General features: G+C 48.9%; 2 protein-coding genes across 4 annotated transcripts; both read right to left on the bottom strand.

The window, feature by feature from the left end:
• Positions 1-29: 29 nt before the first annotated feature.
• Positions 30-10,162, bottom strand: ppp2r5d (protein phosphatase 2, regulatory subunit B', delta). Its single transcript, XM_040178630.2, has 17 exons — positions 9,999-10,162; positions 9,106-9,192; positions 8,593-8,767; positions 5,890-6,089; positions 3,225-3,335; positions 3,044-3,136; positions 2,735-2,865; positions 2,425-2,484; positions 2,255-2,363; positions 2,120-2,173; positions 1,877-2,047; positions 1,681-1,808; positions 1,473-1,574; positions 1,333-1,405; positions 1,214-1,261; positions 1,023-1,133; positions 30-947 (listed from the first exon to the last, which is right to left on the bottom strand). Exons 1-17 carry the CDS (start codon positions 10,023-10,025, stop codon positions 810-812), a joined length of 1,818 nt encoding a protein of 605 aa, XP_040034564.2. The 5' UTR covers positions 10,026-10,162; the 3' UTR covers positions 30-809.
• A 465-nt stretch (positions 10,163-10,627) lies between these two features.
• On the bottom strand, positions 10,628-23,742 carry znf318 (zinc finger protein 318). Of its 3 annotated transcripts, none has more exons than XM_078104386.1 (12): positions 23,572-23,742; positions 20,798-21,079; positions 20,161-20,270; positions 19,507-19,990; positions 18,197-19,370; positions 18,031-18,113; positions 17,853-17,952; positions 17,472-17,773; positions 15,534-15,707; positions 15,298-15,391; positions 14,888-15,006; positions 10,628-13,682 (listed from the first exon to the last, which is right to left on the bottom strand). In XM_078104386.1, exons 2-12 carry the CDS (start codon positions 21,050-21,052, stop codon positions 11,382-11,384), a joined length of 5,196 nt encoding a protein of 1,731 aa, XP_077960512.1. In that variant the 5' UTR covers positions 21,053-21,079; positions 23,572-23,742; the 3' UTR covers positions 10,628-11,381. The 3 variants fall into 3 exon arrangements, with proteins under 3 accessions (XP_077960512.1, XP_077960511.1, XP_077960510.1); XM_078104385.1 differs by lacking the exon at positions 23,572-23,742 and adding an exon at positions 21,186-22,891; XM_078104384.1 differs by lacking the exon at positions 23,572-23,742 and having other exon boundaries at positions 20,798-21,374.
• Between the last annotated feature and the right edge of the window lie 563 nt (positions 23,743-24,305).

The following is a 24,305-nucleotide window of genomic DNA, read 5'->3' as shown; positions in this document are numbered from 1 at the left end:
ACAGCAGAGAATCATGGGAGATTGAAAAGTTTGTGTTGTGGTTTTGTGGCCAGCTTTTATTTTGACAGGACAAAACATTCCTATTGGTTCCGTCCGTTGCATGGCGGTTCTCCAGCAGCGTCTGTATTTTTCCCCGTCAGCCCTGAACAAGTTTGACCTCTGACCTCATAGGGCACTCAACAAAAGTTGATGACGTGACTTAACGTCACCATGGATGCTGATGGGACGTCCACATTCACTGTGTCTCCTCTTCCTCATCTCTTGTCCGCTGACAGAGGATTGGTCGGATCAGGTGGAGGGGCGGGGCTCTGTGCAAGTCACGGGACAGACATGTTGGAGATCTTTTGCATGGCAGGAACTTAATGCTTAATCAGCTGCCACTGATCTTGTTTTCATATGTTGGGTTCCTCCTGATAGTACTGAACCTTCAGATGATGGTGTGAATACAAACGTTACCTGAACACCACACAGACGGGCCGGGACTCTAGTTGTTAAAATGTAGAATTCATCATCAAATAGTGAAAGGTTTTCTTTTTAGCGTGGATCCATTTCTTACACGAGGAGAACTGAGGAACCTCAGGAGAAAGTTCCTCCACAGCCTTGTGCAGTTCTGGAGAGGAAAAGCCCGCTGGTGATGCCCTCAAGAACCTCGGCTCTCTGAGTGCACAAGGCTGCGTTCAGGTCAGATGGATGAATACCGATGCAGGTGTGGGAGGTGATGTCATTCTCACATGTTCTACTTGTTAGCGACCACCAGGGTTCAGCTTCTACATCCAATCAGAGAGTCCGGCTTAGAAGAACCAGCCTCGTCAGAGGGTTTCCTGATTGGCTGTCAGGTACTCCTCAGCCCTCTTGTGAGCCTCCAGGGCTTTGATGGTGTAGACATCCTGAGGAAGCTCGGACTTCCTCCTCATCAGGACTTTCTCCTTCTTCAGGTCCTTCAGACCCTGATGGGGGGGAGAGACAGGTGATCAAGAGACAGTGAGGTGTGTATGACAGAGACACAGAGACAGACAGGTCACCTGTGAGGCCTCCGTCTCCACAGCCTTCTTTAACAGCTGGATGTCTTCAGCCGTTGGAGTCTCTGTCTCCATTGAGTACACAGCTACGGTACTATCACTGTACAACATGTACTACAAAGATACAAAATGTCCGTGTTCAAAAATGAATGAGGGAAAACTTCTATTTACACTGTTAATGACTAGTGACTGACCTCCTCCTGTGGGTGGAGTCCTGGGCGGAGAGGGTGGAGCCTATTGCTCTGAAACAGACAGTTAATTCCATAAATATGAGTAACTATATCTATCGATACGGATATCTATAGCAGAGTACCTGAGGGTTCTGTCGGGCCAGGCCCTCGATCTTGTGCCAGATCTCCTCTCTCTCCTTCAGCTTATACTTCTCTCTGCAGACAGAAGCGGATCAATAACTTGTCGAGACTTTCCACGTTCACGCTGGTTGTGTGTCGTTACTTTTGTTTCTCGGCCTTGAACTGCTGCGTGCAGTCGTCAAACAGCTTCTGGTTCATCTCCATGAAGAGCTTGAGAGCGTTGTAGATCAGACCATGGATGGTCCTGAGGAGCAGAAGCACACATGAGCTCCGTCCCATTAGCATGTGCTAAAGTTAGCGTGATTAGCATGCGAGTCAGTGGAAGCAGTGAGCGTGTGTGAGCGCGTTACTTGTTCCAGTGGCTTTTGGAGTTCTTGTAGAGGGAGGGGAACATGAGGGGGAGGATCTTAGCAGCGTTGTCACTGATCAGACTCATGATGTACTCGTTGTTCCAGTAATAGAGAGCCCGCTCTGCTACCTGTGACATCATCATCATCATCAGTATCTTCACTACATATACAGTATCATGAGTTCATGTTCTGGTACCTGGAAGTGCGGGCTGGACACACACTTGGCCATCTGTCTGAAGAGCGGCTCCTGCACTTTGACAAACTCAGAGGGTTCGATGACGTCTAGAATTTCCTCCAACTCGTTGAGGAACATCACTTCCTTGGGACTGTGAGTCTTAGGCCAGAACTTCAGCAGACCAATGATCACCTGCAGGGGTCAGAGGGTCAGCCGGGAACCCACATGTTTCTGTATTGTCATGGAAACACGAGTAAGACTCACCGGCTCGGTCAGACTGCTGTCTTTCTCCAGGAACTGGACCACACAGTATGCCAGCTGCAGAAGGAAGGACACAGAGTGAGAGACACAGAGAGGGAAGGAGACACAGAGCGAGAGACAGGGAGGGAGGAGACAGACCTGTGGGTGGTACACACTGAGAGACTTCACTTTATGAAGCGGCAGCAGAACTCTGATGAGAAACATCTTGTGTTCTTCTTTCAGAGGGAGAGCGAAGCCGTTAATGATGCTGAGGAAGAGACACGTGTTAACCATCGCCATGGCGACCAACCTGTGTGTGTGTGTTTTACCTCCCCAGGATCTCCAGCAGCTCAGCAATGCCGTTATGGTGTTCTGTCTCGTAGATGAATCTGTAAAAAAAAAAGGTTTGTGTCTCTATTGATCGATAGCTGATCTATACATTACATGTCATTTAGCTTTTTTTTTTTTTACATTTTGCCCGTGGAGCAACTAGGGGTAGGTGTCTTGCTCAGGGACACTTCGACATGGGACATGGGGCAGCCGGGGTTCAAACCGCCAACCTTGCGGTTCCCGGCGCACCAGCTCTACTCCATGCGCCACCATGGACCGTATACACACAGATATTAATTGGATTCCAACCTGTAGAAGATGTTGTTGATCTGCCGGCGGATGTAGGCTCGGAGGCCCAGGAACTTGCCGTAAATCCGGTGGAGGATGGTCTTCAGGAAGTCTCTCTCTCGAGGATCCTCGCTGTCAAACAGCTCCAGCAGCTTGGAGACAAAAGGTTCAACTCAGTCAGTCTACTGCCCCTCCAGCCAGCAGGCTCCTCCCTCCAGCCAGCAGGCTCCTCCCTCCAGCCAGCAGGCCCCTCCCTCCAGCCAACAGGGCCCTCCCTCCAGCCAGCAGGCTCCTCCCTCCAGCCAGCAGGCTCGTCCCTCCAGATCTTACCGACATCACAAACTTCTGGTCGATGTGTTTCTTGGCCACGTTGGGCTGGAAGTCAGCTGACTCCAGGAAGCGGAGGAAGAACTCGTAGACGAGCTGAGGACACAAAGACAAGACAACTCAAAGGTACACAGTACAAGTACGCTCTAGGTGTACATGTACTACAGTAGAGGTACTTTCATACCTGCAGGTGGGGCCAGGCGGCCTCCAACGTGGGCTCGTCCTCTTCAGGGTCAAACTCTGCTCCGGTCGGGTTGGAGGATGGTGGAAGAGTGCGGAACAAATTCACTGAAAACTGAACACACCCACACAGTGAGTATCTTGTTGGACAATCAGGGATATTAATGAAAGTGTTTAAAAGGCTGAAATGCCTTTTGTGTTACAAGCTGTGTAGTTTGTTAGTCCTTTATGAGATTTTTGTAGTTATCTATGCACATGGTACGAGAGGCAGTACCGTATCGTCAATGATATCATGTTCAAGGGCTCAAGGGTGTTGTTACCCCGACGGGTAGCAAATGATTAGCTAAGAGAGCAACATTTTGTGCGTCTTCTGAGAACATCCCAGGTCTCCTTGCTAGCTCTTAGCCCCATCTCATTCATTACCATTCTATCATGATCCGTAAAAGTCCTGTCCGAGGAGCCAGGCATCATTAATGCCACCTGGTACGTAAGATACAAGCTCTATAGGTGCAGGAGCCAGGCATCATTAATGCCACCTGGTACGTAAGATACAAGCGCTATAGATGCAGGAGCCAGGCATCATTAATGCCACCTGGTACGTAAGATACAAGCTCTATAGGTGCAGGAGCCAGGCATCATTAATGCCACCTGGTACGTAAGATACAAGCTCTATAGGTGCAGGAGCCAGGCATCATTAATGCCACCTGGTACGTAAGATACAAGCTCTATAGGTGCAGGAGCCAGGCATCATTAATGCCACCTGGTACGTAAGATACAAGCTCTATAGGTGCAGGAGCCAGGCATCATTAATGCCACCTGGTACGTAAGATACAAGCGCTATAGATGCAGGAGCCAGGCATCATTAATGCCACCTGGTACGTAAGATACAAGTTCTATAGGTGCAGGAGCCAGGCATCATTAATGCCACCTGGTACGTAAGATACAAGCGCTATAGATGCAGGAGACAGGCATCATTAATGCCACCTGGTACGTAAGATACAAGCTCTATAGGTGCAGGAGCCAGGCATCATTAATGCCACCTGGTACGTAAGATACAAGCTCTATAGGTGCAGGAGCCAGGCATCATTAATGCCACCTGGTACGTAAGATACAAGCGCTATAGATGCAGGAGACAGGCATCATTAATGCCACCTGGTACGTAAGATACAAGCGCTATAGATGCAGGAGCCAGGCATCATTAATGCCACCTGGTACGTAAGATACAAGCTCTATAGATGCAGGAGACAGGCATCATTAATGCCACCTGGTACGACCCTTTTCATGTCATGTTGTGTTTGGTATCAATGGGGATAACTCTGTGTGCAAAGTTCAGTTTGGTAAATGGAAGAAGGGGTGAGTGTCTTATTTTGTTGTCTGCTAAAACTACTAAGTACTGTATACTAAAATAAAACAAGAAAACAGTCACTGGATCGTTGACTCATTGAAGGTTCTCTCCCTACTGACACCAACAAGTTTACGATCGTCCCCGACAATAGATCCATACGACATACAGCGCACCCGCATCACAGCGCTCCACCACATTGTTACGTTACAGCCTTATTCCAAAATGGATTAAATTCATTATGTTCCTCATCATTCTACACACAACAACCCATAATGACAAAGTGAAAACTGTTTTTTGCAAATTTTTGCAAATCTGTTAAAAATAAAGAAGGAAAACATAACATGTACATAAGTATTCACAGCCTTTGCCGTGACTCAGCATGTAGCTCAGGTGCCTCCTGTTTCCACTGATCATCCTTCAGATGTTTCTACAACTTGATTGGAGTCCACCTGTCCTAAATTCAGTTGATTTCAGTAAGGTATCACAGCTGACAGTGCATATCAGAGCATAAACCAAGCCATGAAGACCAAGGAATTATCTGTAGACCTCAGAGACAGAACTGTATCGAGGCTCAGATCTGGCGACGGGTACAGAAAGATTTCTGCAGCATTGAAAGTCCCAATGAGCACAGTGGCCTCCATCAAATGGAAGAAGTTTGGAACCACCAGGACTCTTCCTAGAGTTGTGCCGCCCAGCCAGACTGAGCGATCGGGGGAGAAGGGCCTTAGTCAGGGAGGTGACCAGGAACCCGATGGTCACTCTGACAGAGCTCCAGCGTTGTTCTATGAAGAGAGGAGAACCTTCCAGAAGGACAACCATCTCTGCAGCACTTCACACATCAGGCCTGTTTGGTAGAGAGGCCAGACGGAAGCCACTGCTCAGTAAGAAGCACATGACAGCCCGCCTGAAGGACTCAGACCATGAGAAACAAGTCTCTGGTCTGATGAAACAAAGATTGAACTCTTTGGCCTGAATGCCAAGCGTCATGTCTGGAGGAAACCAGGCGCTGCTCATCATCTCGCCAATACCGTCCCTACAGTGAAGCATGGTGGCAGCATCATGTGGGGATGTTTTTCAGCGGGAGGAACTGAGAGACCAGTCAGGATGGAGGGAAAGATGAATGCAGCAAAAAACAGTTTTCACTTCGTCATTATGGGTTGTTGTGTGTAGAATGTTGAAGAAAAAAATGAATTTAATCCATATTGGAATAAGGCTGTAACATAACAAAATGTGGAAAGAGTGATGCGCTGTGAATCCTTTCCGGATGCAGTGTAGCAGCTCAGTAGATGCCCTTGTACAGTGGTAGGGTAAACAGTGTGTGTACCATGAACACGGCCTCGGGGTAGATGACCTCCGTCACCACCTCACTGTTGTGTGTGATGAACTCCACCATCTCGTTGAGGCCGGCTCTCTTCACCTCTTTGTACTTCAGGTCGCTGAGCGGATCGCTGATGAAGTCGAACAGGACGCAGCACTGACGGAGCTTCTGCACAAACAGCTCCTCCTGCTCCACCGGGGGGGAGTCTGGGGGGGCGGAGGCTCAAAGAGTCAAACGTGGGTGTAACAGTGTTGTGGGGATTTATTAGAAATACAAAACATCCTGACAGTTTCATTCAGCTCAGAATGATTTTCACAGAATCTGCTAAGAAAAAGGTTTGTTTGTGGTGAGATTCATATGTAAAATAAAATGGTTTTAAACGTATACAAAAAATATGGAAAAACAGAATTGGAAAGAGACTACCAGGAAACGGCTGACTTACACACAAACGAAAATGAAACCTGTAATATTAGAGATGAACATCCAACAGGAGGATGAGCAGAGGATTCTGTTCTATTAGCAAAGTCATTACGAGATCAACCAGAGAGCCACTAAACTATTGGCGAGACAGACACGTAGATCCATAAAACGAGGGACCTCATTTTATGGATCTGACTATTGGACAGAAGCAATAATAACGGTCACACCTAAACCGGGGAAAGGTGGGGAATTATCGGCCAACATCGTTACTCAATCTGGATTACAAGTTACAGTTCGGTCCATAAATATCTGGACATTGACGCATGTCATTATTTTGGTTCTGTACACAACAATGGAGTTGAAATGAAAAAATCCAGATGTGCTTTAAGTGCAGCGGAGTAGAACACAAGGTCGGACTCTTCACAGATGACGTCATTGCATTCCTTGAACGGCCCCAATTGCTGGACCTCTTGAACACATATGGGCAGCTATCAGGACACAAGATAAATAATACGATCAATTATTCACCACCAAAGGAGATCAGGGAAGAATACCATTTAAATTGGAATCTAAAGAAAATGAATTATTTAGGAATAGACGTGACTAGAAGCTTATCGGGACGATTTGGGGCAAACTATGACAGGATTAACCGAGAATAATCCAAAGATAGATCTAGAGATAGATGTACATAGATATACCACCCAAACATTGGATTTTAGCTCAAGGACTGAATAAGAATGAATGTATTACCCAGACTTTTATATTTGTTCCCAGCATTACCAATAAAGATACTCAAACACAATTGATATCATGGGACAGATTCCTATGGGGGGGTTCAGAACGCTCCGGCTAAAGAGGTCGCCTGAGTCTGCCCAACGTGGAAGCCCAGCTGAGATATGTACCTCGTTGGTGTAAACTGGTCTATGAAGCAAAAGGGAAAGAAACGGAACAATCCTTTGGAATGTGACCGGTACAGATTATTATAGACAGAAACATTCACAAAATGAACCCTGGAATCATGGTTCCAATGAATGTTTCTTGTTCTTGTGAGTTTGTACCCTATGGTTGAATGCACTTATTGTAAGTCAGATAAATGACATGTGATGTGATACTTAAACATAATGAGGCGGAGAAAGACAAGTGTATTGAAATGGGGGCTTTTGATAGCGGTTTTAAACCAGCCGGGCGCGGAGGGGGATTCGGACAGCGGGCGGGTCAGAGCTTTACGTCCTCGCTGCTGGAAGAGATGAGGAGGAGTTAAGACTTGAAAACAACTTATGGGCTGAATTGGCGGGAATTTTACAAATATCTACAGATACGAGATTATTATGTGAAACGGAACAAGTGAACAAGGTGGTACAAGTAATGATGGATGCATATAAAGGGAAACGGGTCAGGACTAGAACTACTACATTGATGGATGGCAGAAGCACAACACGGTATATACGAGAGAGAATTTGAGATGGAAATATCTGAAGATGAACGAGACAAGAAGAGAAAAACAAGACAACCTGTTTTTCCTGGAAAAATCTGGTGCAGTTCTTTATCACACCTAAAATATCCAATAACTACTCTGAGACCAGGAAGTGATGTTGGAGGACCTGTGGGTCACCTGAGGCCACCATGAGCACACACTCAGGGATGGTCAGAACACGACAGGGTTTGGGGAATCGTCCGTAGGTGAACGCAGGACATTCTTATGAATCACGAGCTGATGTGTGTGAATGTAGAGACGGATGTGCGTCTCTATTCAGGATACTCGTGGCTGCAGGCAAAAAGGCCATTACAAGGAAATGGGGGACGAAGATCTACCCACTGGGACCCGTTGGGTGGACACACAGATGACGGAGACACTGACACACAGGGGACGGCTGACAGGACCACAGACGGAGGAAGTGGACTCGATGGCAGTGGACACAGAATTGACATGACAGCAAGTTTTGTTGTTATTCTTTTATTTCTGGTTGCCGATGTTGTTGATGACTTGTTGTATTGTGTTATTGTTGAACAAAAAGAAAATGGTAAAAAAAAAGAAAATGTTTTTAATGATAATATGAATTGTTGTCATAAGTTCGAGGACCGTCCAAAGTCTTCTGGCCGAGATGGAGGGTGTAGTTTGGTGTGATTGTGTAAAGAAAAGACGTTGTGTTAAAGGACGTTGAAGCTACTTGACCTTTGAACTTTGGTAGCCCGCATGGGGAGACCCACGTTGGACCACTGTCTCCTGAGGCTGAGGGGTGGAGCCGCTCTACTGCCCTACGACAGATGGGCTGTGTGTGTGTGTCTCACCTTTCAGGGCAGGTAACTTCTGCAGCTCCCGGTTCTTGGTGAGGCTGAAGCGAGAGGAGCTCTGCCGGCGCTCCTTCTTCACCAGCTGAGGGCCTCCAGAGTATTTGATCTTGTTGAGCTGAGTGGGGGGAGGCGTGCTGTTACTGGGACGCTTGCTGCCGCTCTGCTGCTGGGACTGAAACACACACACACACACACACACACACACACACAGGAGAACAGTTAGTCTTTGCCCCAGTGATGCATTCTGGGAGCTGCAGCCCATCACCACTAAACCAGACTCAACTCTGTTGGGGGGGGGGGGGGGTCTCTCTGACCACATAAGCACTTGTAAAGTTTCTTTCTAGTGTCTCAACCAATCAACATGTCAGTCAGACCCTTGTGGGAGGAGCTACCACGGGAGAAGATCACGTGATCCGATCCATGATCATGTAATGTGATCTGCTGTCATGACCGTGAACAGCAGCGTCATGTGTACCATGTGCCTGGTAACGTGTGTTTTAGAACACTCACCTCCTCGGAGCTCTCGGCTGCAGCCTCTTTGCTCCCCCCACCACTGGTGCTGCTCCTCATGCTGATTTTAGCACTTTTAGCTGTTTCCTGTTCAGGCAACAATTACACGCTTATACAGATGGAAGTATATGGTTCTAAACTTTAGACATTTCTAGCTTTACTCAGAGATTGTTGTACATTTACATTGATCGTTATCAAGTAATCAACTAAAACACAAGAAAGAAAGAAATTAAAAAAAAAAAATATATATATATATATATATATATATATATAACATAGATTCTAAGAATTGATTAAAATCAGCTTCACATTTAACAGGTGCAATATCACTGCATCAATAATACAATTACTTATTTATATATAAGGAGTACTTCATCACTGTAGCAATAATACAATTACATACAGAGTACCATGATCCTTTAGTGCTTTGAAAGTAGGACTTTTCGCTGTGACAGTATTTGTACACTGAAGTTACACGAAGTGAATCCACACTGGAGCGGACACCCCGCGGGGTCTCCGGTCACGTGACCAGATAAAAACAGCAATAAAAAGCTAGCGGCTGGCCGCTCTCAGCTGGTTAGCATCACATATGCTGTATGAATGAGTCACACTTGGCTATCGGGACTAACGTTAAAGGAACCTCTAAACACGCTGGCTGGGATTAGTTAGCTTTGGTGCTACGTGACATTTAACACCTTTCCCCTTTAACATCGGGACCCAGTCGCAAATGTGCCCTTTTAGCTGCATACAGAGTTACTCTGCACTAGCGGTTAGCTGATCCGTCGGCTGCTATCTCGGCCCTGGAAGGTTAGCTTGCTGTGGCAGCTAGCCGCTAACGCTATCCGATCAAATATTGTGTCGTCTCAAAGGGAGAGATGAAGTGGCCTGCTCACCTTCTCCTTTGGAGTTTTGTTCGGCATCGTGTCTCTGTCGTTTTCCGCGGAGGCTCCGTGGTGCTCTGCCCCGGGAAAAAGACACTGTCACCGGTCTGTCTCAGCTCCCTACGCCCGCTGGCGGACTCAGCAATCCGATTGGCTGCCGACGCGGACATCCTGCCTAGCAACGCGGAGATATATTTATGCAATTGGCTGAATGTTGAGAACGAAGGTCCTTCCCAGCAACATCACACCTTGAACCACAACTGGACGTTAAATACGTTGATTGATTGAGAGATTGATTATATCTATAATTTAAATCATTATATATATATATATATATATATATATATATATATTATATATATATAATATAAATCATATATATATATACATATACATACACAAATAAATAAATTGTCAATTTAAAGTTGTAGTTAGCAACATTACCAATGTTATATATAATAAAGTAATTGAACTAGGCTGTCAAATTAATTTAGTATATAAAGGTGTATATGCATCGGAGGTAAAGTACTACTTGTACATCTGCGATGTGGTGGAAAAGTAGGCAGTATAAGTACCTTGAGTATAACTAAAGTACATTATTGGACTACTTGTACCACTGTGGTATAATCAGGACACACAGCTGCTGTTTCTCCACTAACTTTTATTGAATCTTTACACAAAGCAATAGACTCATCTCACAACTGACCAGATCAGTGCATCAAACCCAAACCTGCTGCATTGCTACAGGAATCAGATCATAGATCTTCAGCCAACATGAGAACCAACAACTGAGCTGCTTTTGGTCAGACTGGTTTTAAAAGAGGAGCAATTAACAGTGTAAAAAAACAGGGATTCAGGGGTACTGTACCTGCAGGAGGAGACATGGAGAGATGGAGACATGCGGATGAGGAGACATGCGGACAAGGAGGCACAGGGACAAGGAGACACGTTCACATTTGATCCACTCAGTTTGGTCCAAACCCCCCAACGTTGGCAACAGAACATGTGGTTTCACTTTTAAATGAGCTCCGGGGTATTTTTTCCGTGTGTCACAAACTAAAAATATCAAAGTTATCTACAAGAAAGATTAGCGGAACATCTGAAAAAATAAACCTGACTGCTCATTTTTCAGCCTTCTCGCCCCGTTACTGGTCTTCCAGCTCTGAAACGTTCTCAGCCAGAACCACGTTAAGAACCGTGAAGTCTTGAGCAAACACTCATGGGATCTGTTGGGGTTGTTTGGCGACCTCTTATTTTTTAGAAGGCTTCCTAAAAAAGGTCAAACCAGCTTAAACCGATAATGCGAATCTTTAAAAGCCAAGTCTGTCAGAATCTTTCTCGTCTTAAAGTCCAGTCCATTCCTGACCAGACACTTCCGGGCTTCAAGGTCCCCCGCTACTCAAAGTTAAAATCGTAGTCAAAGTTCAGGGAGGTCATGTCAGCGGGGAGGCCCAGGGTCTCACTGGTGATCTCCATCAGAGGAGTGTCTTCCCCGCTAGGCGTGCCCTCCTCTAGCAGCAACCCGGAGCCCGGATCCGTGGAGTCCGGACCGTTTGGCTCCAAATGCACCGAGTCAGAATCTCCCAGAGCCGGCTCAGGCTCAGACTGGCTCTGCTGGCGGGTCTGGTATCTGGTTTGAGATCGAGTTTGCCGGACGGGGCAGGGGGCAGGGGGGGTCCTCTTTGTTGGAGTTGCCTTGCCTCTAGTTCTGGGGCTTGGCTTGGGAGCGTGTTCCGGAGCGGTGTCAGGACAGGTCTCTAGATGAAGTGGGGACTGGGTGTTCTGGTCCGGTTGGGTGTCTGTGGGGATTTGAGGGCACTGCGTTTGAGGTGTTGGTTCCATCTCAGCAGGCTTGGTTTGGGACTGAGAAGTAGGAGTGGAGATCTGGTTCTGTGGTCCACTCTGATCCTTGGACTGGACAGGTGGGCCCAGTCCTGGCTGGGTTTCAGTCCGCGGATCCGGGGGAGGCTGCAAAGACCAAACAGATTCAATTTGAATAACCGGCTCCTGCTGGGTTAGGGGACTCTGTGAGCCTGGTGGTGGAGTTCTGCGGACCTCAGATGGAGGTTGGGCCGGAGTTAGAAGCGCAGGTTGAGGTTTTGGTGGTTGCGTGGCAGGAAAGCAACTTTTATTGGTGCTGCTCGCGGCGGCGCTGGCGTCCGCGGCTGGTTTGGTGATGGAGGAGGCTGCCGATTGGTCCACCTTGCTGTAGAAGATGTTGAATAAGTCCTGAGCTTTAGCTGCAGCCAGGTTGCTCCTCAGCTTCTCAGGCTTCTGAGGGCCGTCGCCCATGTTCATGAAAGGTGGAGGCTTGACAAACACCATGCGAGTCTGTTCGCCCTCTGGGACACCGGGAGCCGCCACGTCCGACACAATCTCCATCATTGACGGTGGTGCTGGTTTAGCCACAGGTGTAGTTTCAGGTAGTGCAAACTTTGTCTCGATTGGTGCAGGTTTAGAAACTGGTGGTGCAGGGTTACAAACCGGAGGTGGAGGTTTAGGTGGTGCTGGTTTACAAACTGCTGGTGCAGGTCTAGCCTCCGATGGTGCAGGTCTCGACGCCGGAGGTGGGGGTGTTGCCTCGGAGATCCCCGGTGGACCAGCAAGTGGCCGAGGTTTATTTTCCAGCAGTGCACTCCGGGCATTGAGAGCCCTTATGAGACCATCGCTGAATGAGGGCGGTCCTGGCAATCCGGCGTTCTGGATGGAGAGGAAGGTATTTAACGGGGCCGGTTTTCCCGCCAGGTTGGTCTTCCTCAGGACAGCGGCGGGCGCAGGGAGGTTAGGCCGGATCCGCCCCCGGTTGTACACCCAAGGGGGCGTGGTGGTGTGGCCGCCCAGCTTATCGGCTATCTCCTTGGCAACAGCCATGGATCGAGCGAAAGAATCCTCCGCTGACACCGGGTTGCGCCCAGCGGCCGCTTCGTCCTCTTTGATGAACTCTGCAGCGACCTTCTCCGCCTCCTTCGCCAGAACGCTCTCCTTCCTTTTCCACGTGAACTTCCCGAATGAAGGCGCGGCGGCCGGAGGCGGTCTGCCAGTTTCCAGGCTTTGCTTGCGGAGCTTGGCCCTCATGGCCGGGCTGGGCCCGCAGAGGACTTTGGGGGGATCGAGGGGCTTCGGGGGGGCTTCGGGCTTCGCTGGCTCCAGGTTCTTTGACGCCTCCTTTAGTTTCTCTTCATTGCGTTTGGACCTGAAGTCTGAATGGGGAGCGTGTTTGGGCCGGCTGTCGTACCGGTCTTTCTCCTCCCTGCGGTACCGACGCTGACCTTCCTCCTCTCTGTGTTTGCACCTGTCCAGGTCCTCCTTCCTGCTGTGCTTACCTCGCTCCTCCTCCTCTTCCTCCCCCTCCTCCTCTCTGCTGGAGCGATGCCTCTCCTCCTTCCTACTGCCTTTGAACTTCTCCTCGGGCAAAGGCCTCACCACCTCCAGGCTTTTGGCCTTCTGCAACTCCTCCGCTCTCTTGCAGGGCTTCGCCTCCTCTTCCTCCTTTTTAATCTTCTCCTCCTGAGCCACATTGGGCTCCTCGTCCTTCTTCTTCTCCCTCTTCTCCTTCTTGTGTTTGGACTTCTCGTCCCTGTTGCGCTTGTCCTCATCCTCGTGTTTTCGTTTCTTCCCGCTGGTCTCGGAGCCCAGTCCGGCCTGCCGGTCCAGGTTCCTCCTCTGCTCGTACAAAGGGTTCTCGTACATCTGCTTCTGTGGGTGAGACGAGAGGGAGCAAAAACCCTTCTGACCAGAACATGGCATGATCCCTTATTAGGGCGGACTAACAGATACTGAAAACATTGGACTCGGATCTCTGAGAGACATTATTTTGTCCCTCACACTAGTTGTGGTCAGTAGGACACATAATTAGAGCCTGAGCCGACTGAATTATTATTATTCCCTAAGGAATTTTGCCTTTTGGGGGCCTTTATCGTATTCAAAATGTTGTTAAATTTGGCATGCAGATCAGGACTGGAGAAAATTTTTGATTTTAGGGTATGAAAAAATGTCTACAGCGCCGACTAGAAAAGTCCCACACAAGGCCAGTTTTTTCCCCTGATGCCCGATTAAGTTGAAATTTGGCACACAGGTGCTCTACAAAAAGGTAAATTATGGTGCAAATGCACCAAACTAGATTTTCCACCATTTTCAATAGTGTTTATTTATTATTAGGTTTTTACCACTTCTCATTTGGGTGGAATAATCCCTGTGCGGAAGAAGGGATTAAATTGGTGATTAAAAGTGATTAAAAACGTTGCGTCAGGGTGTTGCCATGACAACCTGTTATTCAGTCAAAACAAAGGCGCTTCTGAGGGACTAAATATGCTCCAATCTTTACTAAACTTGGAAAACACATTTACAGTTAAAGATGGAGTTTCTTCATATGCCTCCAAATAGCCTTTTGGCTCAATAGCGCCCCCTGCACATGTTCATTTTAGGAGCCCATTTAACTGCTTTGAGAGTTCTCCCCAGAGGAGCAGCATATTACAGGTCCTTTAGAGAAGCAAACTTCTGTGTGATCGGACTGTATGAAGTACATCTTAAGTTATTCAGTCCCAGTACAGAAATATCTGTGGTCTATATCAAGGTTAGCGTGTGGATGTCCTGGCTTTTTTTTCTTCTTCAAACAATTTTGATTTTCAATTTTATTCTGACCGCGTGTCCATCAGTCAGGCAACCCCCCCGACACGCAACGGGGGGCGAAGGCCCGTTGGTCGCTGCTCGCAGCTTTAATCATCATTATTCCAGGAATCAAAAGGCGGAACCAGAGACGGACCAAACTAGTTGGGACGAAACCGCATCTGGCTCTAAACGAGCCATGTTGCACACGTGGGACACCGTCGCCCCCTTTCACTCATTAAGGAGAACTGGCATCAATGAGATGAAGTGGCGCAGGAGGGGCGGAGCCTACACACCTTGTACTTGTCGTTGTGAGCGTGGGTAGTGACATGCTCCTCTGCACAGATGGCGTCTCCATAGAACTGTTTGCAGAGCAGGCAGAAGAACCCTCTAACGGGCTGCAGGAACTCAGAACCTGTAACGGGAGACACAAGGCCCAGTTCAGACACAAGCAAGTGTTTCCCGATTCACAGTCCTGTCAGAGAGCTGACACGTGGTTGGGGGACAGGTGGAGAGCAGCGGAGTTCCCAGAATGTTGAGCTTACGAGACACTGATAGAAATCACAGATGCTCCTCTGTTCCTTCGCCAGAGGCTTTATTGGCCAACACTGATTTCATTAAGAGACACACAATCTGCAGCAGAGGTCCACCGGGAAGCAGAAGTCAGCGAACAACATGCGGTGTGGCCGGAGGTGGATCTGCCTACCTTTAGCGGGTTTAGTCAGCTTCTCCTCAGACTTCAGGTTCTTGATGATCTTGGTAGGGGTGGAGGCCCAGGGTCTATCGTACGGGTCGAGAGTCTGAAGAACCAAGGAAGGAAGAGAAGTTGTGGTACAGCTAAAGGTAAAACCTGACCATCAGAGGTTCTTTGGTTCAGTAACTGATGGATGATCAGCTCAGGTGTGACGAGGACAAAGACGTCCGCTGAGGATCAGAACAAACCTTTCGGTGCGTTTTGCTGTGCAAGTGGGTGAAATAGTCAAACATGGATCCAGAGGTGACGTTACAGCTTTTGCACCAGTGGTTTCCAGCATCATAGTACTCAAAGGGCTCCGGGGGCGGGGGGGCGTCGCCGGACAGCTCGTCTGGAGACACTCCTGACGCCGGTGCCGAGGTCTGCCGAGAAACAAAGATGGCGGGTTACGGTCAGGGTTATGGGGACTAGAGGACCCAGGTCAAACGGTCTTTAGACGTGGAAGGTTCTGGGGGAGGGGGGATTCATCGCTGCTCTGACTGCTGCGAGGACAAAGACGGGAGACTGACTCACTGAGGACACATTTTCACGCTAGTGGCTGTTGACTGGAGGTGTAAAGTCGCCGGGTTGGAAACACTGAGTTTGAGAGAAATGAAGACGCCATAGAGATCTGAACGCTGATCGGCCAAAACTAGTCACATCAAGGATCTTTCATCATGACATCATGACGTCACCTTTTCTCCTCCTCTCGCTGCAATCTCAGAAACGCTGCCACCCCCAAATAAAAACTCTTCGGATCTATACGATTCACCTATTGGATATCAAAACAGAACATTTTGCCAAAAGTTCGCAGGTATGTGTGTGATGTACATCTTTGTACCAATATCCACGGAACAAACAGGATACAACCGTGTGGGCCTGTCTTACAACCAGTGTACTTTTAGCGGTAACAAGCATGTAACAAAGTATTTTTTTAAATAAATTAACGCAGTTACAATTACTGAAATGAGTCCGTTACTCACTTTACTCTCTTTTGTGACGCGAAGCAGAGGGCCGGCAAATAGTAAGTAAACAGCTGCCTGTCAGCACTAAATAGTTGTGCGTCACAGAATAGTCGCGTACGTGTAAACAGCGTCGCGTCGCTCATGAGGAAAGAGGGCAGGATGCTGCAGGCGGCGCCACACAAACAACCAGCGCTCCACTTCACACGCTGAACAGATCGCTCGCTGTGTTGGAGATGAGATGCATCCTGTCAGCTGTCCAGTCAGTTGCCTCAAACTGTTATTTTGTATTAAGTATTAAAAAGGACTTTTGTACTATTGCTTGATTTGAAGGCCTGTTGATTACAATAAATAGGTCTAAAAAATATGTTTATTGTGTTTGACTGTTCAGTGCTATTTATATTCATTACATTTAAAAAGCAAACATAAACGTAACTTAAGTAACTTTCCAGAGTAACTTTTGATACACAGTAACTGGTAAGTAATTCAATTACCTTTAAAAGAAGTAACTAGTAACTGTAACTAAATACTCATTTTCAGTAACTTGCCCAACAACACGCGCACGGCAGCTTCACCCTGATAGAGACACACACACACACACACACACAACCCCCCCCCCACGGAGGCAAATCAATGCCAGAATCAGAGTGCGAATCCGGTCCACGCGCACGTAGAACATTCGCATGTAAAAGCTGTGTGCTCGCTCGCTACGTTGAATTGGTTACAGCCCCCGTCCTCGGACTGGGTGGTCTTATGCAGTTACAGAACTATAGAAGCCCACCATGGTTTTACCAATACGGAGTCTCACATTAAGAGAAACTCATCCAGCTCGCAGACCGGTCGTACTGGTAAAATATGGTTCCACTGATGAACTATTGAGCCAAAACGTTCTGAATATCTTCCTGAACTATGAAAGCCTGCCGAGGGCTGTCACACTATCACATTTTTGTTGTGCGAACATTTTATGCCACTGATAACATAATGACAATATAATAGAGTAATACGCTCTTTCAAAGAACAAACGTTTTATTCGTCAGAATAAAAGAGCGGGTCGGGTTCGAGAAAATGTGCCTAGTCCATCGGGACTAGTTTATCCTAATTGTAAAAATAACACTTCAGTTCTGCTCCGCTTGTGCGCACGTGGAGGCGCTGCCTAAGCCCCGCCCCCGGCAATGAAAGCTGTACCTTTGTGGTGGAGCTGCTGGCGGCTCGCTGGCCCTCAGGACTCCTCTGCGCCTCACATTTCTTCTTCTCTGGTGGCGGCGGCTCCACCGGCAGCTTGGCGGTCCTGCGTGGCCTGTCGGACGGGATCAGGCCGAGGATAAGCGCAATCTTCTCAATCTCGTTGCGGTTCTTCTCGGCGGCCTCGTGCTCTTTGCGCAGGTTAGAGATCTGAGCCATGACCTCCTCCTGCAGGTGGCTGATCTCCTGCAGCAAGGGGTCCTTGTGGCCCCCCTTCTCCCGCCGCTTCTTCCTCAGGAGCTCTCCTGAAACACACAGCGACGCCCTCCTCTCCATCAGCCGCCTCCGGAGGACCGCGGTGGCGAAGCGGCGCACTGAACTCACCTTGCTGCTTCCGGAGCCTCTCCAGCTCCTTCATCAGGTACTCCTTCTTCTTCATGCGGACGTCTCGCTCCTGCTTCAGCTTCTCCCTCTCCTCCAGGACCTGAACACACACAAAGACGGTCAGTCGGGTTCGCCTCCCAGCCAGCCGCGCTCACACCCCCCCGAGCGGAGGCGCCACCTTTTGTTTCTGGCTCTCGTTGTTCTGCTCCTCTGACACTCTGCTGACGTTCCCCTTCTCGGGCTCAGAAGTCTTCATGGGACCTGAGGACAGACATGACGTCAACTTCCCGTCTCCTGCTCTTCCTCTCAAACACACTACCAGGTAACCGGAGCAGCTCTCCTACCTGACCCAGCTTTGGCCCCCGGCTCCGGGGCCAGTATGCCGTAGGGTTGTTTGTAGGGAGGAGCGGGGGGGAACTCGTCCAGGCCGACTTGAGGGGGCACTGCCATGGTCGGGGGGGGGTACATGGGCGGCCACTGCTGGTGCATGTAGGGAAGGTAGTTTCCGTACTGGCTGTAGCCGGGCGGGGGGAAGTTGGGGGGCATGAGGCCGTGGACCTGTGAGGGGGGGTAGGGAGGGATGGATACCCCAGGGAGGATGTTGTGGTCGGGGGTTGGTGGCGGCGGCAGGGCGGCGCTCTGTCCGGATGTTGACTGTTTGCAGTCTTGGTGAGATTTATGCGGCGCGGAGCTCTTTCTGCTGCTCCAGCTGCCCCCCCGCCCGCAGCTGCGGCTGCGACTACGGCTGCTGCCGCTGGTGGAGCTGCTGCTGTGGCTCCGCCTCCCGCAGCCCCGGCTGCCATCCGAGCTGGCGGAGGAGTACCGCCTGCTGCGAGTGGGAGTCTTGGGAGCCGGCTTGTTTCCATGGAGACGCTCTTTGGTTCGTGCGGCCATCTTGCTGATCTCAGTCACGCCCAGGTCCAGACCGATGGTCTTCAGTAGGTCTTGGATCTTCTCATACTCCTCCAGCGCCTGGCGCTCGCCCTCCTCCATCGGCTCCATCCCCGGCAGCGAGGAGTTCAGCACCTGGACCGTGGTGTTCTGGTCAGGGATGATAGCGGGGCGGCTCGCGTACCTCACCTCCACCTCTGTAGGCGGAGCCTGAAGGTGAGACGACGCTGCCGGCAGGAGGCCGTAGTTCTGGGCAAGGACGTGTTTCTGTGGGTCTCCGTACAGAGCCTCCTCCGTCACCTCTCCGTACAAGTCCAGCCCGTGGTGTCGGACGGGCTCGGGCACCAGCAGAGGTTTGGGTTCCTCCGAGTCTCCGTACAGGAACTTCTCCTCATCGTCGATGTCATCTACCTTCTCCTGAGCCTTGCCCTCCGCTGACCCCAGAAGGTGTAGGATCTCTTTGATCTCTGCATCAAGGCCGGCGCGGTGAGCCATCTGAGGGTCAGACCGCAGCTCTGACAGCATGGAGGCCACCATGTGAGGCTCCATGCCTTTTACAGCCAGCAGCAGCTGGTCGGCCACCCGGGAGATGTTGGAGCCCTCCGGACCTCTGGGGGAATCGTTGTTCTGGAAGAGACAGACGGAGCAGAGTCACACCTCTGGACCACAGAATGTTTTATTGACGGAGAGAACATGCAGAGCATCATTACACACCAATCAGTTCAGAGGGGTGCTTGTACTGGGGGGGTTCGACACATATTACCTTGAGTGAGGGTGAGTCCTCGGAGTCAGTGCGTTTCTTCAGGATGGATTTCGTGGGCAGAGTCAGCATCTCCTCCAGCTCCTTCCTGCGTCGGGCGGTCTCCAGCTCTTTGAACTCTTTCCCTGTCTTCACGTCTTTGTTGTCTCCGCTGCTCGAGCTGCTGCTGCTGCTGCTGCTCGCACTGAGACTCCTCTGTCGGCTCTTACTGCGCCCCTGGCTTCGCCCCCTGGACCTAGAGCGAGGGCGGCTCCTGCTCCGGCCCGGACTACGGCTTTTGCTGCGGCCCCGGCTCTTATCCCGGCTGCGATCCGGACTGCGGCCCCGGCTCTTATCCCGGCTGCGATCCGGACTGCGGCCCCGGCTCTTATCCCGGCTGCGATCCGGACTGCGGCCCCGGCTCTTGCTCCGTCCCTGACTCTTGGCCCGGCTCCGATCCGGGCTCCGGCCCCTGCTCCGCTCGTACTCAGGTTGAGGAGGGTATTCTCTGTACCGAAACACACGATTGAACCGAGGAGGTCTTTAGATTTACTCTGTCATCTCGATGAACAGCGTTAAAACTCATTGTGTCCTTGATCAAAACAAACGTGTCATAACAGTTAACGGGTCTTCACATCTCCGTCAATCAGTGGTCTCATGAGCCGATAACACGAGTACCTGTCATGATGGCGTGAAGCGGCGGAGCCAGAAGGTCCAGTCAGCTCATTGCCAACGGTGATGACCAAGTTGTGGTCAATGGGACCCGGCCCTCGAGGAGATGGAGACCTCTGCAACGTAAAATGATAAAACACACGTTGTGTTTTTGCTTCCTCACATAGAAAATGATGTAATTGATGAAGCATTGAAGCACATTTCCTATGCTAAAGGAGCTACTACATTACTTCATTGTGACGTACACTTCTACATTAGCGGAACTAAAAAAGTTCTCTTCAGGACCATGTAACTCATTCACACAGAACTCCATTCATACATTAAGGACATGACACGTGGAGAAACAACGTCACTTGAACACTCGAATATGACGTTCTATTAAGTTAACGTTACATCCATAACCCTTAAACACTGACTTTAGGCTCACTAGCTAGCGTAAGCTAGTGTTAGCTAACACTAGCTAGTGAACACGGCGTGTTTCGGAAACAAAAACTTATAACGGAGATGTGATGAATCACAACAAAGTAGTTTGAATAGAAGAAGCATTCGCGGCTGACGGTTAGAAGGTTAACAGCAGGTGTATGAATGGGGTCCGGTGCGGAGATGCTAACAACAAACAAGCTAACGTTAGCACGGAGCTCACCTCTCTGGGCGGACGTCCGGCCCAGTACTCCCCGCCTCGGTGGCCTAACCCGGGGGAAGGGTATCTCCTGCGCGGCGGGGAGCGGTGGTACGAGTCCGAGTGTCCTTGTTCGTGAAAGCCGGGGTGGAAGGGAGGTCTGGGCCGGTTCCGGTCGTCTCTGTAGGCCGGTACTGGGTAGGGCCTCGGAGGCGGCAGACCGCGGCCTTCCAACGGCTGCCCGTAGCCTCCTTTCGGGGGAGGCCGACCCCGGTACATCTCCTCTCGTACAAGATCCCCGGTCCTCTGGCGGGTATTTACAATAACAGGCAAAGACTGAGCTAATTATAAAGTTAATGTGTTAATAATAAACACAGTCTCAGCGCATCGATCGTTCTCTACGGACACAAACCTCCCGGTTCTTCTTCTATGGACACAAACCTCTCGGTTCTTCTTCTACGGACAGACATGGACACGCGCTGCTGTCCCCTTCCGAAAGACCACGGAACTGAACACATTCATCCCCGCAGCTCCCAGGCGCACTGCACGGTTTTCATCTGTTTACTTTGATCTACGTGAGCTTTAAAGAGTTCTTAAATCTGACATACCGAGGGGTCACGTGGGGCCTTATGCATGACCTTAATGTTAGAAACACGATACATGAAACACAGTGGCGGCTGGTCCGTTGAGGGCGGGAAAAAATGAAAATATTGTTTATATTAAAAATACATTTGTTAATATTTGTGTTTTTGAAACATGGATTATATACCCGGTAATATTTGTAAATTAAGATATCTGCGCAAAATCTATGCTTTTATATGTATATGTATATGCACGTCCTCCTCTCTGCTTGTCTGCATGTCTCAGTTGTTTCGGGTCGGGTCCCAAAGGCGGAGGGTCTAAGAAGCAGTTAGCCAATCACCGATCAAGTTAATGATTGACATTATAATTTCAGCACGCTAAAATACATTGAGATTTGGGGCCAGGCCTTCGCCGCCCTCCTGCGCTCTCGTCAGGGCGTCAGTCTTGCGACCGCCCATTTAGCGACATGACAACGGCGAGCAGTGTCCCTCCAACAGACCAAAGGTGCCTCGCTGGCGGAGCCGTTTGACAGAAGAACTTAACTAGCGGTGAAACAGCTGGACTCAGATCAGCCGGACCTCACGATCCGAGACGGACCGGCGTGAAAGTGAAGCACACGGCGCTTCTGTAGAGATTCTACACCGGGAGCTTTAGCTAGCTAGTTAGCTACATGCTAACGCCGCATATTCATTTTTCACTCGTCACTTTGTGACTTGTTCACTAGTGCACTTTATTTTTAAATATTTTTTAACTTTAATATTTTTAATTTGTAACTTTATTCTCTTATTTTATACTAACCCATAGCCTTATTCTACTAATCCATAGCATTAGCATTTTATTTTATTTTATTACTTGTGCACTGCGGTCTTGTTGTCTATTGTTACACTGTCTACTGTCACGCACCAACCACCAAATCAAATTCCTTGTATGTTTGACATATTTTGGCAATAAATGATTCCTGATATTCGCGCCCGCGAGCATGACGTCACCGTGTTACAGTTCACATCACTACCCAGCTGTGACGCACACAGGACTGCGGTAAGGACACACAACCACATTATATCCCAAAAAGTTAATTGTGTGAAATTTTGTGGGGCTTTTGAGTTTGTTTCCCCAACAAACTAGGTTCATAGGTGCATCACAATTTATACATGTTCTAATATATTTTATATAAATATCTATATGTAATACCTTTATCCTTTAATATCATATTTAGTATGATATTTATATTTGGATATTTATGGTAGTTATCGTATTCTGAATATTGATTTTTTTATTTATATATTCATTGATATACTGAATACTTGTTTGAATAAGATGTCCTTATATTACAGTTGGAATAAATATTTAACTGCAAAGTAATAATGCGTGTTTGATACCCTTTTTTGCATTGAATCATACTGGGATGTTTACCCAGTAGCCCGTAAGGCCGCCGCGTGTTTCTGCGTCTGTACGCGTCTTCACTTACTGGTTTCACTCCCTGGTTGTAAAGTCCTGCGTGTGTTGCAGAGCGATTCACCTCCAGAACAACAGGTGGAGTCACGTGTTTTGTTGAAGACGACCTGGAGAGTCACGTCTTTGTGTGTGGAAGTCGCTGGTTGCTTTATTTATTGATCATAGACTTTATTGCCCCGTGCATCCACACTGCTGCTTTTCATCAAGGACACATTTGTCCCGTATTTTCCTCCACGACTTTGTTCCCCTCGTTTGTGGAGATCTCCCTCCATGAATCAGAGGCCATCCGGCGTCCTCATAGTCCGCCAATGACGGCTTGTACAAGCGCTCATATTTACACATTTCTTCCCACAAAAGCTCTTCAATCTGATCCGTTCTCTCGTAAACGTTCTTCCCTTTAATAACGGCCGTATTGTGCTGTGAAAACGGAGACGTGAGACTCCGTAAAGGACGTAGTCAGCAGACCAATCACAGCCTGGTGCTGCAGGAGGCTGCGTCGCTTTAGACGCTAGTCTAGAAAAATGAGTCGACGCACGCAAGGTGGTGTGAAAAGACACGCGAGGGACACACCAGGGGGTCTGCGTGTCTGTGTGTCCTTGCGTCGCAGAAGCATAAACTAGGCTTTAGATGAGCTGCTGTAGGCAAAGAGCGCTGGCGGACAGACTGAGCTCCTTTCTCCTCTCGCTTTCTTTAATAATTCATGTCACATTAATGCACATCACTAATTCAGCTTCTTCCCCAGAGTTGTTGTGCTTTCTCACCTTGCGGGTTTCTGATGATCATGGATACATTTGTCTGAAGTGGAGAAAGTAGGTCTCTTACGCAGACCATCAGCACCGGTTCCCCCCGAGGCTGCGTTCTCTCTCCTCTGCTCTTCTCCCTGTAGACCAACAGCTGCTCCTCCAGCCACCAGTCCGTCAAGCTCCTGAGGTCTGTGGATGACACCACCCTCATTGGACTGATCTCTGGTGGGGACGAGTCCGCCCACAGTCCGACCAACTGGGGGTCGTTGTGGCGCAGGGGGTAGAGCGGGTGTGCTGGGAACCGCAAGGTTGGTGGTTCGAGTCTCGACTGCCCCATGTCTCATGTCCCTGAGCAAGACACCTAACCCCTAATTGCTCCCTGGGCAAAATGTGAAAAGCCGTGGGTTTAAAGTGTAATGTAAGTCGCTTTGGATAAAAGCGTCAGCTAAATGACCTGTAATGTAACTGGTGCGGATAAAGACAGTGGAGATGCGAGTGGACTTGCGGATGAATACAGCTCCACCTGTGGATGGTGTTGGCTTGCTACCCGCAATATTTGAATCATTCTTGTCGTAGTAAATGAAATGATTGTACATTTGTTACGTTTTTCATTCTATACAGAATGTAAAGCTATGAAGACAAATCAATGTTTCAGTTTAGTTTATTTAATTTAATAATTTAATATTTCTATCTTATGATATTGTATATAATGTGTATCTTTTTATTCTATTTTCTTCCCTGTACATGCTGCT

Source organism: Gasterosteus aculeatus, chromosome 6, assembly GCF_964276395.1.
Source record: "Gasterosteus aculeatus chromosome 6, fGasAcu3.hap1.1, whole genome shotgun sequence".
NCBI classification, from domain to species: Eukaryota; Metazoa; Chordata; class Actinopteri; order Perciformes; family Gasterosteidae; genus Gasterosteus; species Gasterosteus aculeatus.
This window is presented reverse-complemented; position numbering and strand designations above follow the sequence as displayed.